This window comes from Pollachius pollachius (genome assembly GCF_949987615.1).
Source record: "Pollachius pollachius genome assembly, chromosome: 6".
In the NCBI taxonomy this organism is placed as follows: domain Eukaryota; kingdom Metazoa; phylum Chordata; class Actinopteri; order Gadiformes; family Gadidae; genus Pollachius; species Pollachius pollachius.
The window spans coordinates 5,614,013-5,631,124 of record NC_136939.1 but is presented as its reverse complement, the minus strand read 5'-3'; the positions used below and the strand labels follow the sequence as shown (position 1 = coordinate 5,631,124).

At 42.9% G+C, this 17,112-nt stretch overlaps 2 protein-coding genes across 2 annotated transcripts; one reads left to right on the top strand and one right to left on the bottom strand.

Moving 5' to 3' along the window:
* Positions 1-877: 877 nt before the first annotated feature.
* pgap2 (post-GPI attachment to proteins 2) lies at positions 878-7,434 on the top strand. Its single transcript, XM_079737574.1, has 6 exons — positions 878-1,170; positions 1,737-1,905; positions 2,025-2,274; positions 2,614-2,720; positions 3,439-3,547; positions 3,932-7,434. Coding segments are annotated over exons 1-6 (768 nt in total). The 5' UTR covers positions 878-1,168; the 3' UTR covers positions 4,063-7,434.
* Positions 7,435-8,337: 903 nt separating this feature from the next.
* On the bottom strand, positions 8,338-16,835 carry rhogb (ras homolog family member Gb). The gene is made up of 4 exons (XM_079738329.1): positions 16,663-16,835; positions 12,958-13,126; positions 12,365-12,535; positions 8,338-10,558 (listed from the first exon to the last, which is right to left on the bottom strand). The coding sequence occupies exons 2-4, from the start codon at positions 13,084-13,086 to the stop codon at positions 10,283-10,285; spliced, it is 576 nt and encodes a 191-aa protein (XP_079594455.1). The 5' UTR covers positions 13,087-13,126; positions 16,663-16,835; the 3' UTR covers positions 8,338-10,282.
* Positions 16,836-17,112: the final 277 nt, after the last annotated feature.

The window sequence follows — 17,112 nt, the reverse complement described above, 5'->3', positions numbered from 1 at the left end:
TCAGGGCATGTGGAGAGTTTCATTGCCGATGAGGAGATTGTCGTTCTCGTCCACGCCAGTCGCAGAGAGCTTGACGTCACATACGAGACGTGTAGTCTTTCTCATTGTGTTTTCTCTACAGCCTTTAACTGAACAATTGCACAATAAACGGTCAACTCTTGACATGAAAAATTATCATTTAAATCCAAAAACAACATATGTGTTATCCAGGGCATATAAAGACTGGGACCAGAAGATAATTACTTTCTCTCCATTTAAACCCATTCATATTTTTCGATCTCTTAGGTCCCATGGGCTCTTCCGGAAAAGGCGTGACTTCGCCACTCATTAGTTATTAGGGGTGAGGGAGGGTTATCAGACCTGTCACTCAAACCTCCTGGCCAGTTGAGATTTTATGATGTTTGTTAGCAGAGCTGGCGTTGATTGTACCAGAGCCGTCTTCCTATTAGACATGCTCTGATTGTACCTAGTTCTCCGGTTTATGTTCTTTAAGTTCTTGTAAGATTATTTAATGTTATTCATAAATGTAAAATAGTTTCATGCATGACTATTTTGAGGGTTGTTTTATATAAGCTCATGTAACAAACATACATTTTCTGTGGCTGTGACTCTCAACATTTTTGAGAGAGTAGTTCTAACAGAGGTATTTGAAGCTTTAATATAAATTTACACTGGAGAATTCAGAATTTTTCTACATTTTGTTATCAGTAATATTACCATAAAGTAGCGGGTGCGTTATGTGCAGTCTGCTTTAAAAAAAAATGTGAAATAATAAAAAGACAAACAGTAGGGGGCAGCAATGCGTCGGCAGGTGTCTTCATTGCCAAAGAAAACGGAAGGAAGAAGACGCGTTCAATCCCTCATAGGCCAACGATGGCCGACATGCATAGCGGTAGTTCCTTTTTCTGAGTTGTGGATACGAGTTTAGGATCAAACTATTAATAATAAATCAAGTCACAGTCGTTGTCAACAAGCTAGGGAAATGTGGACATCTAGACGACGCTTTGGCGACAACAATGTTTACGCCTGGTACCACTCTTTTCAGCGCAGTGACAATCGGCTCTGTCCAAAAGCCGAAACAAATGAGCTCATCTGACTGTGATACAGCCAATCTCTGTCAAGTGGCTGTAAAACAGTACGCCTGGCAGATGTAACCCGAACCATTCCCATGTAAGGATCAGTGCTTTTCTACCCTGTTAATGGTTTTGGGTCTGGTGATTTTCTTCAGGTTAATATTCGATGTGAAGGACGGATAAGGAGATGAGGGCTATAGCTACCTACACGACCGACTTAAAATTGGATGTGTTACACCATTGTAATGCGCTTATGATTGAGTTTTACGAATGCTAATCTCAAATAGGCCGTCTAATTGTCACGTCAACGCTTCGTGTGGTTGATTTAAATCTGTTGAAAATAGATTGAGTATGATGTATTCTCGGATAAATCGTCCACTCTGCTTTCACCAGAAACTCCCACAATAAGTGCTTTCCTCTATTTAAATTCCTAAAAGTTCTGATAAACTCTAGCTGAAATGTGTGTAATCGGTTCTTTTTTTACTTTCCTTCGGTTCCTGTTTCGACTTTTAATAGGTTGGTGAACTGTATGTAGGCGTTAAAACAAACCCGCAATTATGAATGAATACCAGCAACTATTATCGTCTTGATAATCCATATACTAATCCAACTGCCAAAGACCTAGTTATCTATGCCATATACCTGCTATGTTGATATTTACAGGATGCTGCAGGGTCCGTATGGTGGCCTGGATAAGGACAAGCCACTCATCCGGCTTCCATTCACACATTTTGCGGTTGGCACAGTGTTGCTGGCTCTGACCGGTTTGTTAGCCTGCCTGGCCTTATCACTACTGTACCACTTTGAGGAATCAACCTTTACACACTGTCATGTAAGCTGTGTATCTCCTTCACACGTCATTACTACTTGGAACCGATTATTGAGAGCTAGAAGGTGAAAGTGGACGAAAAATGTCAGTTTATCTCACTCAGTTCATGTTGCCGGCCACAGGTACCAAACTACCTCCCGTCCATCAGCGCGTCCATCAGCCTGGTGCCGGAACGCTACATCTGGCGCTGCTGCATTGGCCTCCACTCGGCGCCGCGCTACCTGGTGGCACTCGCCTACTTCAGCTTCTACTGGGGGCGCTTTGCACGGAGGCGGCTGGAGCTGCTGCTCAGCGGCCTGGCGCTCCTCTGCGGCCTGGCAGAGAACACGGGCCTGCTGTTGCTCACCTACGTGGCCTCCACCGAGACCTACAGTCAGTGCACACACCGGGGCGGCACTCACTGTGGCTAAACCCCCCACTGTTGTTCCACTGAAAATGTGGAAACAGCGTCTCTGTCGTGTAACATTTCTCTTGTGAAAACAATCAATGTACAAAGAGGGATGTTGTCTTTTATGAGTGAAATTTCTGAGTTGGCGCTTTGGTCCTCCTTATTTAAGGCAGCGCTTCGCAGCCGAATTAAAGAAGTTGTCAAAGCGCTCATTAGACGCGACACTGATGTGTTAAAAGGAGTATATTCTAATTGACTACAGTGCCAATTTCCATGTTGTTTGCACTGCGTCATTCCTATTTTACCTTTCCCTGTCGACACAGGTCTCCATAAAAACGGCTTCATCGTGTTCATCGCCAGCTCTCAGCTGCACATGCTTATCACTTGCAGGCTGTGGCAGGTCATCAAGAGACACTGCATTCACCCAGAGGTTACAATTTGTTTTTATTTTTTTGTATGTGTCTGTCGGTCTCGATAGCATCCATAAGCAATTGTGAGCGTTGTCTTAACCTTAAGGTTTGAATTCCTTATCCATCTTCAGAGTGATAACACTTGGATGTAATGCAGACAACAAATTGTGGCCCTACTTGTCGTTCTATCTGTGCCCAAACTTGGGCCACTACATTCTACCGCCCATGCTTAACAGTCTCTGGTTAGGGTCCAAACTCCAGCTTCACACTCTGCCCTTTATCCAGACACGTTGCCAAGCAACATGATAGCTGCTCAGGCCTTTCGACTTCCGATTGACCCTAGAAATCCCTTTGCCCCAATAACCCTGAACTTTCAGTGTTTTTGTTGTAGGCGCAATAGCCATCTTTGACCATGTAAACTTCTGATAGTAGTAACTAGTGTGAAAAGAGCTAAAACTTCCTCATTCATGAAATTCCATTCTAGGGTCCATTTATCCAGATTGCTGTGAATCTGCTCAAATAGTTTGGAACGATTTGAGGTTAAGCATTAGTACTGTTAACTTCGGCAAATAAATAGGGCAGAAAGAAGAGCTACACTTCACTTTTCTTTTTGTCTGCACAGCTGCAATTTTCTCCACCCATTCCAGAGACCACAGCGAATAGATCCCAGAATTCAAATGGTGCCTTTATTTTATCTCTTGTTTTAAGTAAAATTCTCTCTCTCTCGCTCTCGCTCAGGAAGTGATGTCGTACCGATGGAAATTGCGCCTCTTCGTGTTCAATATCAGCTGTTGCGTCGCTGCTGCGTACTTCTTCAACCGCCACAACAAGTACTGTGAATCTGGAAGTAAGTCGCAACCAGTGCATTGGCTCTTTCCTAATGGTTTTGGCCCCCAATAAAAGTAACTTGGAAAACTTGTTTGGTGGGGACCCATGCCAGGTGCCAACATTCTGCTTGTGTGGACTCGTCTGTGATTTCTGCATCAAAGCCACCATCACTAGCAGATATGTCTTTAAATAACAGTCTCATTAGAGGAAGTGTGCTCAGGGAACAGACTAAATGTGTTGAAATCTGCAGTTTCTGTTCAGACCCGTTGGTCGTATTTAGTTTCTGCTTTTATTTTTAAAAGTGCTTCTCTTCATTCCCAGGCCTCTGCCTGTTAGTATTTATCGGCCTTTCTCTCCGATCCCCACACTGTGTATCCTCATTGCGGTCTCCCTCTCCTTCCAGTCTACACCCTGTTTGCACTGTGTGAGTACATGGTGGTCCTCTCCAACATGGCCTTCCATATGACCGCCTTTTTGGACTTTGGGAGCAAGGAGGTGATGGTTGCCACGCGTCCTGAGGACAAGCGATACTGAACCGGACAGTGCTCCACCCACAGCACCCACCACCGCCTCCACAGTGCCTCCAGAACCTTGACGGACACTAACGTCAGTGCATTTTGGGGGAGGGCAGGCCTGGGGGACGGCGTTGCAACGGCAGTGGTCCTCGGGGCCACTGGGAGGCTGCTGTTGATGTGCGATGATGGTCATTGACATTTCTAAACATAAGGTTTTTAGTTCTCTACCACGTGCCGTAGTCTGCTCAAGAGCATGCAAATCCGACCAGATGGGTCCTTTGTTGACGTTCATGCGTACACATTTACCAAATAGCACATACATACATTTTGTGTGTGGCTGCAGAAATAGACTGTTTTGCGGTAGTGCCTTGCCCAAGGGCTCTATACACTTAGACTAGTGTTTCCCCAAGGGAAAATGCTGTCTGATGAAATGTGGCAGCAAAGGGCTGATGTGTCATTTTCAACAGCTGGTTTAAAACCCCCTGCTCATCAACAGTTGTTTTTTTTAGCTTAAGTGACGATCTATTCAGTCACACAGAGGAAGTAATAGAGGCTAATGGAAAGATGGGAAGCTAATTTGCTGTCACGCACAAACTGCTCACACACAGCTAAGCGAGGTCACATGCTCCCCGGCACTCACCCGTCGTTCTCCTGACTGTGCAGGAACGTCACTCGCACCGGCTGTGAACTCAGCACTTCGGTCTCGGGTCAGAGCCACGTTCGGACATTCTGAGCGCATCGGCTGACTGGCCACAGGATTGGTCATAACGTTTAACTGTTCGGCCTTGCCGTGGTCGAAATGAACGTGAAGTGTGCGCACACATAAACACACATTCCACTCTTCTGTATAGTGGTCAACATGTGGGAATAATGTTAAAGTTGGGCTCCCGAATAAGATGAGTATCTATCCAAAGGACAATGTTAAATATTCTAGATCTTGAATCAAATGACTCATGTTTAAATAAATACATAATAAATGCATAACCAATTGGGCTGGGTAAAAATATCGATTCATCAATGCACTGCAATTTATTTTTTCTCGATTAAATTTTGATTCCAAATTTTTTTTAAATCGATTATTTCCATACAAAGAAAAAAAGAAGCATACTCAGTCATTGTAATCTAGAGGCGAGTATGTCTAAATGTACATGCCCTTTTACTTTTGTCCATGTTATGATAGGCCTATATACCTGACAGCAGTATGATAGGAGGTGAGCAGCATGTATGAAGGTTCGTGTATTGACTTCAGATATGGATTTGTTCACGTGTTTGTGGGGAACTTCAACAAGTTACTTCAGATTTATGTTGAATTGGCTGTATCTTTACACATAAACGCATTCTAAATGCAAAACATAACTTCTTTATTTAAATGGTACCACCCATTTCATTTTCATCCTCATGATTTTGGAAGCCAGACTTTGGTTCCACGAGCCAAACCTTTCAGCTGTACAGTTGTCTGATTCCACTCTGTCCATCAGTGTCATGAAGAGCTGTTCTACCTGTTCTGCTCTGTTCTGCTGTCGTAGGCCGTATGAAGGCGACTCTCCCCGGTCTGGTTAAGATGGGGCATTTTATGCTGCAAGTTTAGCTCAGGAACAATAATATACAATGGTGTATTCCCTTTTTGCTAGTTAAAGCACAATGAAATGATTAATTCATTTTGAAATGGTTAATTCTACTTTTTTTATTTTTTTATTTAGGTATTTTTGTCATCTGCACGTATTATTGAATCGATATCGAAGCAATTGGATCACTATCGAATCGAATCGATATCGAATCCAACCAAGACCTAAAGAATCAAATTGAATGTAATTGTGAGGTACCTGGCAATACCTAGCCCTAATTACCAAGTATATTCAAGGTCAGTGGTGTCTAGGGTAATTGCCAAAACATAATAAAAAAAAATGTATTATCGCTTAGTGACTGACGGCTTTCTATATTTGTTATCTTTCAGAATGGAAATGTAAAGGAGCTAATTTTTACATGCCAACATTGTCATCAGAGATTTTTACAAGCTAGGACTTAAGAAAAACATTGTTAAAAATTAAACTAATGTATTTTCTAATTGCAAAGCTTTGCATCAGTATATTGGGGGAAAAAATGTTTTTTGGCATTGGGTGTCATCAAAGCTATTATAATGTAGCACAATGTTTGCACATCCTACATACAGACACGCTGAAAAGTGGGGCTTTCCCCTTACCCTTCTTTTCAGTATTTTCTTAACATATGAAGTAATGTTGGGATGTGATGTTGGTGTGTTTTAGTTGTGCCCGTTAAGGATGGAATGCTTGAGCAAGGCCAAGATTCCTTTGTGGAAACTACATTTCCCAGTTCAACTCCTTTTTACAGGGGAAGGTTGTTTTGGACAGTGGATCAACAAGTGTTTGGTGCAGTTTGTTTGACTTTCATTTGATTCTACTTTACATTTAAAACACACTTGAGAACTGAATTACGATATTTTAAACAGACTATCCGGTTGCATCATCATATGCACTATGTTCTAAACATATCAAAGCAAATAAAGCTGATTGTTGGTGGACCATTCAGTAAAAACAAAGGCTTTATATTGTATAACGCTGTTTTTATTTGTGTAAGCCTCATCAGAAAATGCATTTCTATACACCCTGGTATCGGGTTGAAGTTGAGTTGATTAGGTATACCTAGGTACCCTGATGTGCAAGCTCAAAGACTAGATCATTCTTGATTTGCTGTGCCATAATGGTTTTACAAAAGGCTGCTGTGGGACTGAAAATTCTCTAGCTGTATCGGTGAGTTAAATTGTAAATTAACCCCTGACTAAGATGCCTTCTTAACCTACTGTGCAGGTATACAATACTTTTAGCTGCAATTTTAGCCCCCAATCCTATTCGTTTATAATATTAGAAATGCAAAGAGTTATGTATATGTTTTATTCAGATGATGGCTTAATATCATAGTCATTCGTCAAGTCATGATACTGAATGATGATGAAATAGGCAAATGCTGTGTTGTGCTAGCTGCACCAAGGCCTGGACCTATGTTTGATTCTGAAATCGCTGACGAGGGGAAGGACTGAGGATTGCCATACTCGAAACAAAAGGGATGCAATATTATCCCATTGATGTATTAATAGCATGAACAAGTATTTGAGATATGATGCACAAACTGTACCGTCTATGCCTTTTGAAAAGCTTCCGCTTGCAAATACCACAGGTAGTAAATGGCAGGTTTGGACAAATGTTGTGGAATGTACCTACGCATGTGTGCCTTATACTATACGTTTGTGGGGAGTGTGTGCTTTTTTCTAAAGGTAGCCTGTTTTACATACATGTGATAGGTTTGAAAGGGTTTGCATTTTCCAAGTCGCTTGTAGGACAATATTTTTTCTATATTTCCTGTTCTAGTAGGTGTGTGAACTTAGATCAATAGGAATTGTGAAAGGACGTGAGTCACACTTTAAAGAATACTCATGGTCTCGAGTTCCCCTTCGCCAGCTTCTCTAACATCCTCTTCTACATAATTTGTTTATCCACACAGAATTCAGTCCCTTTTTAACATTATGTGGTTAATGTTATTCTTTTATTCAGTTCGGCCCTTAACCAAACACTTCAGTGTGCTGTCAATGGCAATAACATGAGCACACGCATAAGACACACATTGTATTCCTTTGTAAAATATGCTAATTCTCATAAATGTGTTTTCTTTCTCTGAACATATTGAATTGTACATGCTGGTCCTTTTTTTTGTTTTGAGCATTGTTTGGTAAATGTAGAGATATGCCAGCACTGCACTTGAGCTCATTGTGGTACTGATGACCCACAGGACTACTCAAGAGCCAGCCTACGCAAGGCCAGGGATTGGACACCTATCGTTTCCACTAATGACCGTAAGCCTGCCCTCAAAGCATTTGGTCTAAAGCTTGACAGCAGAAACAAAACATTTCACTCAAGTAATTGAACCCCCAAATTAACTTTTTGTTTAACTTCAAATCAATGTTATGAGCTTGTTTGGTCTAGTATGACAAGGTTGGAAACCAGGCCAACCACGAAAATGAAAATCCAACTGAATCCATCTAACAAATAAATAAAACCTTTTTATTAATATTATTTGGTCATAATATTGAATTAAAAAAATGCAAACCACCTTAACACAACCTTTACAGGTCTTTACGTTAGTATAATTTCAAGTTTTTCTTAGACATTTGGTCATTTAGAAAAAGGTCACTGGTTAGACTTCAACTGGACTGGACAATTTGAGGAAATAGAGTTTGGCTTATTCTAAGGTATTTCCGAAAAATACCCATTGCGACACAATATCCGCTTGTGATATGGCAGACACAGGACAATGTGTGCCTTCTTATTTAATTGCACAGGAATGAACAGAATATTTGCACAAATACCAACAATATTCAATTACAACAAGTCATAAAAAAATAAAACAGGACATAAATTACAGCTTGATAAATATTCGAAACAAAGGACATTCACTGAAGACATCCCACAAGGTGAGGCCCGGGGAAAAGTAAATTGAGATTTGTTATGCTTCGGGAAAATGCTAACATGAATAATATTTACTGCAATGTCTGTCTGTCTGTCTTAGCATTGTTGAATGGAGTTTGTTAACCTTGTGGGGAAGTTACTAGCCTGATCAACGTCTTGTTTGAATCTGATCCTAAGACACTAAAAATAAACATGAACCTTAATCTCAAAATAGAATATGAATTTGATTACGATTACATTCCATGTTTTTAGGTAGATTAAGAATTGACCACCTTTGTTACAGGGATATTGAGATGATGACAAGCAGAATTCACAAAATGTAGATTCTTATAACAATTAAAAACATCAAAACGTTACGGCAGCCATGTTGCCACGAATAGACCAGTTCCTACTGTTCTAATTGTGTGGGTTCCAGAATGTCTCATCCCCTGACAGGAAATGAGGGAGAGGAGGAAGTGGCTCCCTGCCTCGTCAAAGGAAACTCCAGAAGGAGGACTTCCTGGAACGCAGACTCTTAGGGGTAAACAGTAGCACTGCATATACATCCACTTGTGTAGCTGGTTGCAAAGTAGGCTGAAACAGGAACTCATACACTGGTCTCATTTATGTACAAAGATAGAGTAAGCAATTAATCCTTTACGGGTGTCTGTGATATGAATGGAAATGGCTATCTTTAAAATAATATTAAAGAGATAATCCCAATAAATGCATAAACAGGGACCTCTGCTAAATGCAACGACAAAACAACCAAACTCAATTTACGATGTCAGTGTGTTGCAGAGTCTATACCGTTTACGTCATTCTATAAGCCCCGACCAACCAAGAAGTTAAGAGTAAGGACGTGTCTTCCTTAACTCGAAACTGCGTTGTAATCGCCCAGAGTTCTGTGTCAGCACAGTCAATGGTAAATGAGCTGGTTTCACTTCCGCGGATTCAAAGCGACAAAGTTAAGAAGCTAGTTGAATGGTTACTAAAAAGCAGCGCTGGCTAAAGATTCCAGACACCATTGGGATTTTTCGGTTGGTTGAATAAAAAAATAATAAGTTAGGCATTGAGGAGATGAACTTTGACACATATGGTAATAGGGGAGTTTACAGGTACAATTAACTTTGAAAACCAACAAAAAGCATGGCTGTCCAGTTAGGATCTAAGACACACACTCTGATATGTAATTTGAATTAAATGCCAAGGAGGTCTTTGGAATCACCTGGTTGCTTGTGTCAAATATATATATATATTTTTAGTCTTAATGTAGTACAATGCAAAGGCATTATATTACCATCCTTTCCCCCTACCTAACTTGAGTTTGCACTCTATGTACTATTTTAAAACAGTAAATAGTGTTTATCTCTTAGGTCTTTCCCTGTGCTTACCCCCTTATTTTATTCTCGGTTAGACTCATTAAGACCCTCCTGCTTAGCAATTGGACCCACCAAAAAACACAAAGCCCATACAGAGTCAGTGGGGGTGAGACTGACCTGGTCCCCTAAGGAGGCCTCTCCGCAACAAGAATCTGAAATATCTGAAACCCAAGAACCACTTTCATCCTCCCACATTTCGATGGGATTAAAAATAAAAACAAAATAATAACAATAAATGTATATGTATATATATATATATCTATATCTGACTGTCCCTTCCTGTCCCGATCAGGTTGGGTCGGTGGTTCAGCCAGAGTTCGTTACAGGGGTGCAGGGTGGCGTCGGGGTGGGGTTCTGGCGGCGCACGGCGGGGTGGGCCCCGTGTGAACGAGTCCGGGCCTCAGAGCAGCACGCAGGGCTTCTTGGTGACGGCGGGCTGGGGGTTGAGGAAGGCCCGCACGGCGTCCACAAACACCTCCTTGATGCCCTCCTGGTTCAGCGCCGAGCACTCCAGGTAGCGCACGGCGTGGATCTGCTTGGCCAGCGCCGAGCCCTGTTGATGGGTCACGGGCACCTGGCTCTGCTCCTTCAGCTTCCGCAGGGTCTCCGCGTCGTTCCGGAGATCGCTCTTGGTGCCCACCAGGAGAACCGGGACGCCAGGACAGTGGTGGAACACCTGGGGGAGGGGGGAGGAGGAGGAGGAGAGGGAGGAGGAGGGGGAGGGGGAGGAGTATGAGGGGGAGGAGGAGGAGGGGGAGGGGGAGGAGGAGGGGGAGGAGGAAGAGGAGGGGGAGGAGGGAGAGGGAGGAGGAGGAGAGGGAGGAGGAGGAAGAGGAGGGGGAGGAGAGGGAGGAGAAGGAGGAGGAGGGAGAGGAGGAGGAGGAGGGGGAGGAGAGGGAGGGGGAGGGGGAGGAGGAGGGGGAGGAGAGGGAGGGGGAGGAGGAAGAGGAGGGGGAGGAGGAGGAGAGGGAGGAGGAGGGAGAAGGAGGAGGAGGAGAGGGAGGAGGAGGAGAGGGAGGAGAAGGAAGAGGAGGAGGAGGAGGAGGAGAGGGAGGAGGAAGAGGAGGGGGAGGAGGAGGGAGAAGGAGGAGGAGGAGAGGGAGGAGAGGGAGGAGGAGGAGCACACAGTCACACACAGGTCATGCCACTCTGGTGCATGGACACGAGTTGTGAAAGAAATGTGTCATGACCTCCTATGGAAACGCTATGGTCACTTTTCTGTTAAATAAATATATGTTCATATTTTCATAAATATGTAGGATTTTTATATTTTATAATAAAGCTAAGTAATAAGCATTGCATAGCATAAGCATTGGAGTTAGGGTTGGTGTTTAACCCTTAACACTATTAAATAATGTTAACATTAATACCTTAATTAACATGAAGACCGTTAGTAAACAACAACATCATTAGGAAAAGCTCACTAGACTATTAGGTCAGGTTAATGCTTATCGCCCTTATTGTTTATATAAAATGTACCCGTTTTATATAAACTATTTATAATACTCTTAGATGAGTTAGTACTTCTTCAAATCGCGATCCGCAACATTAGCACAAAACAATGCTCCAAATGTTTTGCGGAAACAGCGATTACTATTCTTTATACTAAAGTATAAAATGTACTATTTCACAAGAAATTGTTTTGGGTAGCTTCCTGAAAATAAAGTTTGTAGGCCTACGTAGAGAAATGTTCATATTGTTTTTGTTAATATAAACACTATTGCTTTCAAAATTGAGATGAGCAATCACTGAGGAGATCAATAATTTAATGTAGAATATGGGGGTGTCTAAATATTGTCGGAGTAATGACAGTTAATAGATTTTGAGTTTACATTTGATACACAATTATAGAACGTAAGTGGGAGTAAGATAGAAGTTTAAAGTTCTCATTCTTTCTTTTTCATTCTACGCTTTACTTCATTTCCTCTTTTTGATTGAATTCCTCTTTTCACATGAATGTGCCTTTTTTTTCTTTGTAATCTGATGGCATTGAAGCGAGATCATCAACTTCAAGTAGGAAGGCCTCTAAACTCTTTTCATGGCTTTCCGAGGGTTAGAGAACTCATAGTACTCTACGTCAAAATGAATAAAGCACATGGATTGTGTTCTTCCAATGGTGTGGAATGATTTAGTGATTTGCAAATGATATTCAAACAAACTTGACGCGATAAAGATACCAACCATAGATGCAGCTTTTGTTTTGCTCGCTACAAAAACCAGTGGGAGATAAGCTCAGCTAACACTAAAGAGAAAGGATAAACCAATAAGAGGAAAAATGACTAGCAACCACCTACTCTTTGTAGACACTACTCACCATAGAAATATGAACTTGTTACACCAGGATAGCTAACAAGATGACTATAAAAACAAGACCTATATATGGTCATGTTCCTACAGCATACCATTGTCACAACATGGTCACTGACTGAGTTTTAAGGCGGGACTTGCTGAGGCCTAGTGTGTTAGCCATTGGTCGACTTACCTCTGGGTGCCACTTGTGTTTGATGTTCTCGTAGGAGGCGGGGCTGGAGATGGAGAAGCAGATGATGAAGACGTGGGTCTGGGGGTAGGAGAGGGTCCGCAGACGGTCGTACTCCTCCTGACCGGCCGTGTCCCACAGGTTCAGGCTGATGGTCCGGCTGTCCACCGTCACCTGGGGCCCGGGAAGGACACACACACACACGCACACACACACACACACACACACACACACAGACACACACACACACACACACACACACAAGTCCAGACGCAAGCACACACACACACACACACACACACATATATGCAAACACAGACAGACAGACAGACGCACACATACAGACCAACAAACACACACGGACACCAGGGTTAGAAATGACAGGTGCTTCCCAATGCCCCCAGTAAAATAAAGAGTTATATTTTGTATTTCACTGGAAATTATCAGAAAATGCCCGAAAAGCATATTACATTTGGGCCAAAAAGGGCCTTTTTGGAAAATACTCAGCTTCCTAGCCTTGACGCACGCACAAATACAGTTATTTAACCAATAGCTTTGTGCGAACACCACACACTCTAACCCCCCCCCACACTGACCTGGCTGCTGTAGTTGTCGAACACTGTGGGGATGTACTCTTTGGGAAAGGCTCCTGTGGTGTACGAGATGAGGAGACACGTCTTCCCCACCGCTCCGTCGCCCACGACGACACACTTGATGCTCTGCATGGCAACCAGCTGTCCTCTGACCGGTGACTCCCTCAGTGACCTGCAGTGCACACAGGCACACGCACATACACACACACGCACGTCAGAACTCAGACCGCACACCAGACCCATCAAGGCTGACAGTGTTTTAGAAACATTGTCGCAATGTCTGACATTTCTTTTCTCTTCAGGCATAAATTGGCTCCACATACGAAGGATCTTGCTTGAGTAGCATTTAATACATTCCACAACGTCCCGGTCAAAGAAAAGCAGGACCCCAAAGCCATGAGAAAGACATTTTTCTTGTTATGTTACTAGCGCGAAACACTGAAACTGATCAGGGTAAACATCCAGCCTGCAAGACCATATCATCCCTCTGAAGGTTTGAATGGTTTCAGAGTGACCTTAGGGTTTCTGTGACCTGTTCACATATTCCTTAGTGCTTCTTTTGGGGGTTATTGCTTCTTTTGGAGTTTCTCTGTTGCTTTCAAATTATGGGACGCCGCCATCAACTTGTTTGACTGTGGCCGAGATTAATAAAGCGTTATCTAATCTTATCTCATGTTGATCAATGAATTCAGAGATAACTACCGTGATCCAAACACACCAAAATACACTTAAAGTGAAGTGTTTCCAAGCCTTTAGAAACATTTCATTTGATAAAGAACCGTACAAACAAGCGTGACGTGAGCAATTCTTGGTCCAAGCTCATTTTGGTGGATTGCGGTTGAGTTGAGGCGCAGTTATCAGACAACCATCTCATAATTCCCGTACGGTCGTTCACATTATATGGTGACATTGATTTGAATATCACAGGTTATTTCAATATGTAAAGCCAGGCATGACTCCTCTGCTTGTTATCTCATGTTAGTATCGTCAGCCTGACAAACCCGTTAAGTGTCAGTACCACCCGCTAGTCATTTCTCTCCTACAGTTGACTGGTTTGGTTTGGTCTTAGTATTTTGTGTGTTTGGATCACGCTAGTCATCTCTGAAGTCATTAATGAAAATGAGATAAGATGGTATAACACTTTATCAATCCCCCGGAGGTGAAATTCTTGAGAAGCAGACAAGGAAGAGATACAAGATACAACACAATACAAAGAAGGGCTTAAGTAATGCTGAGGAAGAAGATTGAAGAAGAGAGACTACAAAGTAGCCCCTAAAGACAGTAACATCAGTAACACATGATGGGAGCGTTGATGGCCAGTGGTTTTGCATGTTCTAGTATTTGTGTTTATGGAAATTATGCTCGCACAAGGAAGCGGTTTCCAACAGAGATGTTATCAGGCAGTTCCGGCCAACCCGTGCACACACATGCGCGCGCGGACACACACACACACAGCAATTTTTGTCTGGAAAGCGAAACATGTTCGGCCCAAACTCTGGGGACCTCCACCCAACCCCACTCTCTGTCTCTGTCTCTGTCTCTGTCTCTGTCTCTGTCTCTGTCTCTGTCTCTGTCTCTGTCTGTCTGTCTGTCTGTCTGTCTGTCTGTCTGTCTGTCTGTCTTCCCTCTCTCTCCCGATCTCCGGGGCATGGGCCGGGATGGAGTGATGTCACTCTGGCTTCACACACCATTCTCTCTGGGACCCTCTCTTCATACCGGGGTGTTGGCCAGCTGACCTGTTCAACCCTCTCTCCCTCTCTCTGCATCTCTTACCATATACATCTCTCTCTCTCTCTCTCTCTCTCTCTCTCTCTCTCTGTTCCTCTCTCTTTCTGTTCCTCAATCTCGCCCTCTGTCTATGTATTTCGCCACCTTCTCTATCTCTGTTTCACTCCCTCTCGTTCTCTCCATGCCGTCTCCTTCCCTCTCTTCAGCCCTCCATCTCTCTCTCCCTCTAGTCATGCTTCCATCTCTCTTTCTTCGTCCCTGCATCTATATCCCTTGCTATTTCTCGCATCCCTCCAATCGGTATTTCTTCATCCCTCCATCTCTCCCCCCCCAGAGAGATGGGGGAATGGAAAGAGAGAGAGAGGGTTAGTAACTCTCTCTCTCTCTCTCTCTCTCTTTCTCTCTCTCTCTCTCTCTCTCTCTCTCTCTCTCAGTAACCTCTTCTGCCATAGTGCCTGTTGGCCTCATGTTTGCCATTGCGTGTTCCTTCTGCTTTGTGTTTGTCGTCTATAAGCCTGTGTGTTTCACTGAGGATCTGCTCACATCTATCACAATACGAGGAAACAATCCAAAATCCGGTCCATATTTCACCGTCAAGGACTGAGAGCACATAAATAATGTGTACAAGAGATATTCTCAAACATGACTACAGTATTCAAAACATTGATACCACGCTTCATGTTAGGCAGCATTGGAGCAGTTATTATATTGCGTTAACATACACTGATGGTCGATGGCGGTTAATGATTAATGGTATGAGAACCAAAGTACCAGTCCAAAAGCGAAACCAATATGACTTACTGGCTCTTTGATACAAGATGGGTTTTACACCTCACAGCAGTCCTCGATCATTTATTTATTTATTATTTATCGTCATGGTGTAACACAAACATAATAATAAAAAGGAAGCGCTGTGTTGAACGGTTCGTAATTCTATTTTAATATACAACCGTATTACATCTGATTTATTCATGTTTTAAACATTTCTCACATTTTGGTTTTAAAATTGAATTGCAACCTTTCACGATTTTCTTATTGCAAATGCCAAAAGTGTGATTTAGATATAAGCAATAAATTGTGCTTTCCAGCAGGTAACAAGTAGTGTGTCGGTTAGTCCTGTTGACAAGTACACCCAACCCACCAGGTGATGTGTGTTTCACCACCAGCCAGGTAAGGCTTGTTTGATTGGACAATGCCATGTTTGATAGGTTTACAAGCGAGCTGATGGTATCAGGTTTACAATACGCTTCCTGGATATCCTATTTATAGCAGGGGCAGCAGGCTGGAACGATAACGGTGTGTGAAGTGTCATTTATTTTACTGTAAAGAGACCGCTATCTGATTGAGACTTGGTTTATTTTGAAACAGCTGCTGTTAGGAGGCAAGACGCAAGACGAAATAATGTTTTATTTTGTAACGTTCCTAAATTGTTTGTTCTACCATACCTCTCCTGCCCAGTAATTTATGTGTGTGTGTGTGTGTGTGTGTGTGTGTTTCTCTATCTCTCTCTCTTTCTCTCACACACACACACGCACACACACACACACACACACACACACACACACACACACACACACACACACACACACACACACACACACACACACGAACATTACTAACACGCACACTGACGCGCGCACGCGAAGTATCAAGTCGGTTCGCAACTTCTTTTCTCTCAAAGTTAAGTGTGAAAAGTCATGTCAACATTCTTGGGGAGTGGTCGCCCTCTCCATCAACTGGCAGTGTTTCTTAGGTTGAGGTTGAATTATAACCTCAACGCAAGAAACAGAAGAAAACCACAAGCAAACCGCCGAACATTCTCAACTGAACTTTTAAGGGGATCAGGGATTTATGGGGTCGGCGTTCAATTCATGGACATCAAACCAAGAGGAATAAAAACGCAGCTGTAACAATCCATAGCAAACACTCTGGCCAGTATATTGGTTATCTGAGTCGAGCGTGATTATCCCCACAACTTACCGATCATAGCCGTCCTCTCCGCGCTGAGAAGTAGGGTCTGCGCCGGAGAAAAGCAGCGGGTCTGTCTCTCTCGGGCGCTCTCTCTCGTCTCTGGTTGTCAGACGTCGGCCGGGCGGAGCTGAGTAGAGGAAGTATGTTCTACTTGGTGGCGCTGAGGAGAGGAAGTGTTTTAAACGGCCCCGGCTGAGTTTGAGGAAGTTTATTTGGCCGTCCTTCTTTTGTAAGGGCAGGAGATATTGTAATAAACGCATGGGGCGGACACGAAACCTCCACTCTTGCGCTTAGAGACCATGACATGTTATTTTAAGATGCATGAGCCTATGCCTATATATATATATATATATATATATATGCGAAAAACGAATGAAATACGGCAAAAAGGCACATTATTTAATAAATAAAAAGATTACATGAAAAAAAACGCATAGATTAGACACTTTTTATTAACAT

What these genes read in the sequence shown, in the direction of transcription:
- rhogb (XM_079738329.1), bottom strand. Translation starts at nt 13,086, where the DNA reads ATGCAGAGCATCAAGTGTGTCGTCGTGGGCGACGGAGCGGTGGGGAAG. An exon ending in TCGACAACTACAGCAGCCAG is followed by an intron (nt 12,536 to 12,957) that starts GTCAGTGTGGGG and finishes CCCGGGCCCCAG; the next exon opens with GTGACGGTGGACAGCCGGAC. An exon ending in AACACAAGTGGCACCCAGAG is followed by an intron (nt 10,559 to 12,364) that starts GTAAGTCGACCA and finishes CCCCTCCCCCAG; the next exon opens with GTGTTCCACCACTGTCCTGG.
- pgap2 (XM_079737574.1), top strand. An exon ending in GGCCTCCACCGAGACCTACA is followed by an intron (nt 2,275 to 2,613) that starts GTCAGTGCACAC and finishes CTGTCGACACAG; the next exon opens with GTCTCCATAAAAACGGCTTC. An exon ending in GACACTGCATTCACCCAGAG is followed by an intron (nt 2,721 to 3,438) that starts GTTACAATTTGT and finishes GCTCTCGCTCAG; the next exon opens with GAAGTGATGTCGTACCGATG.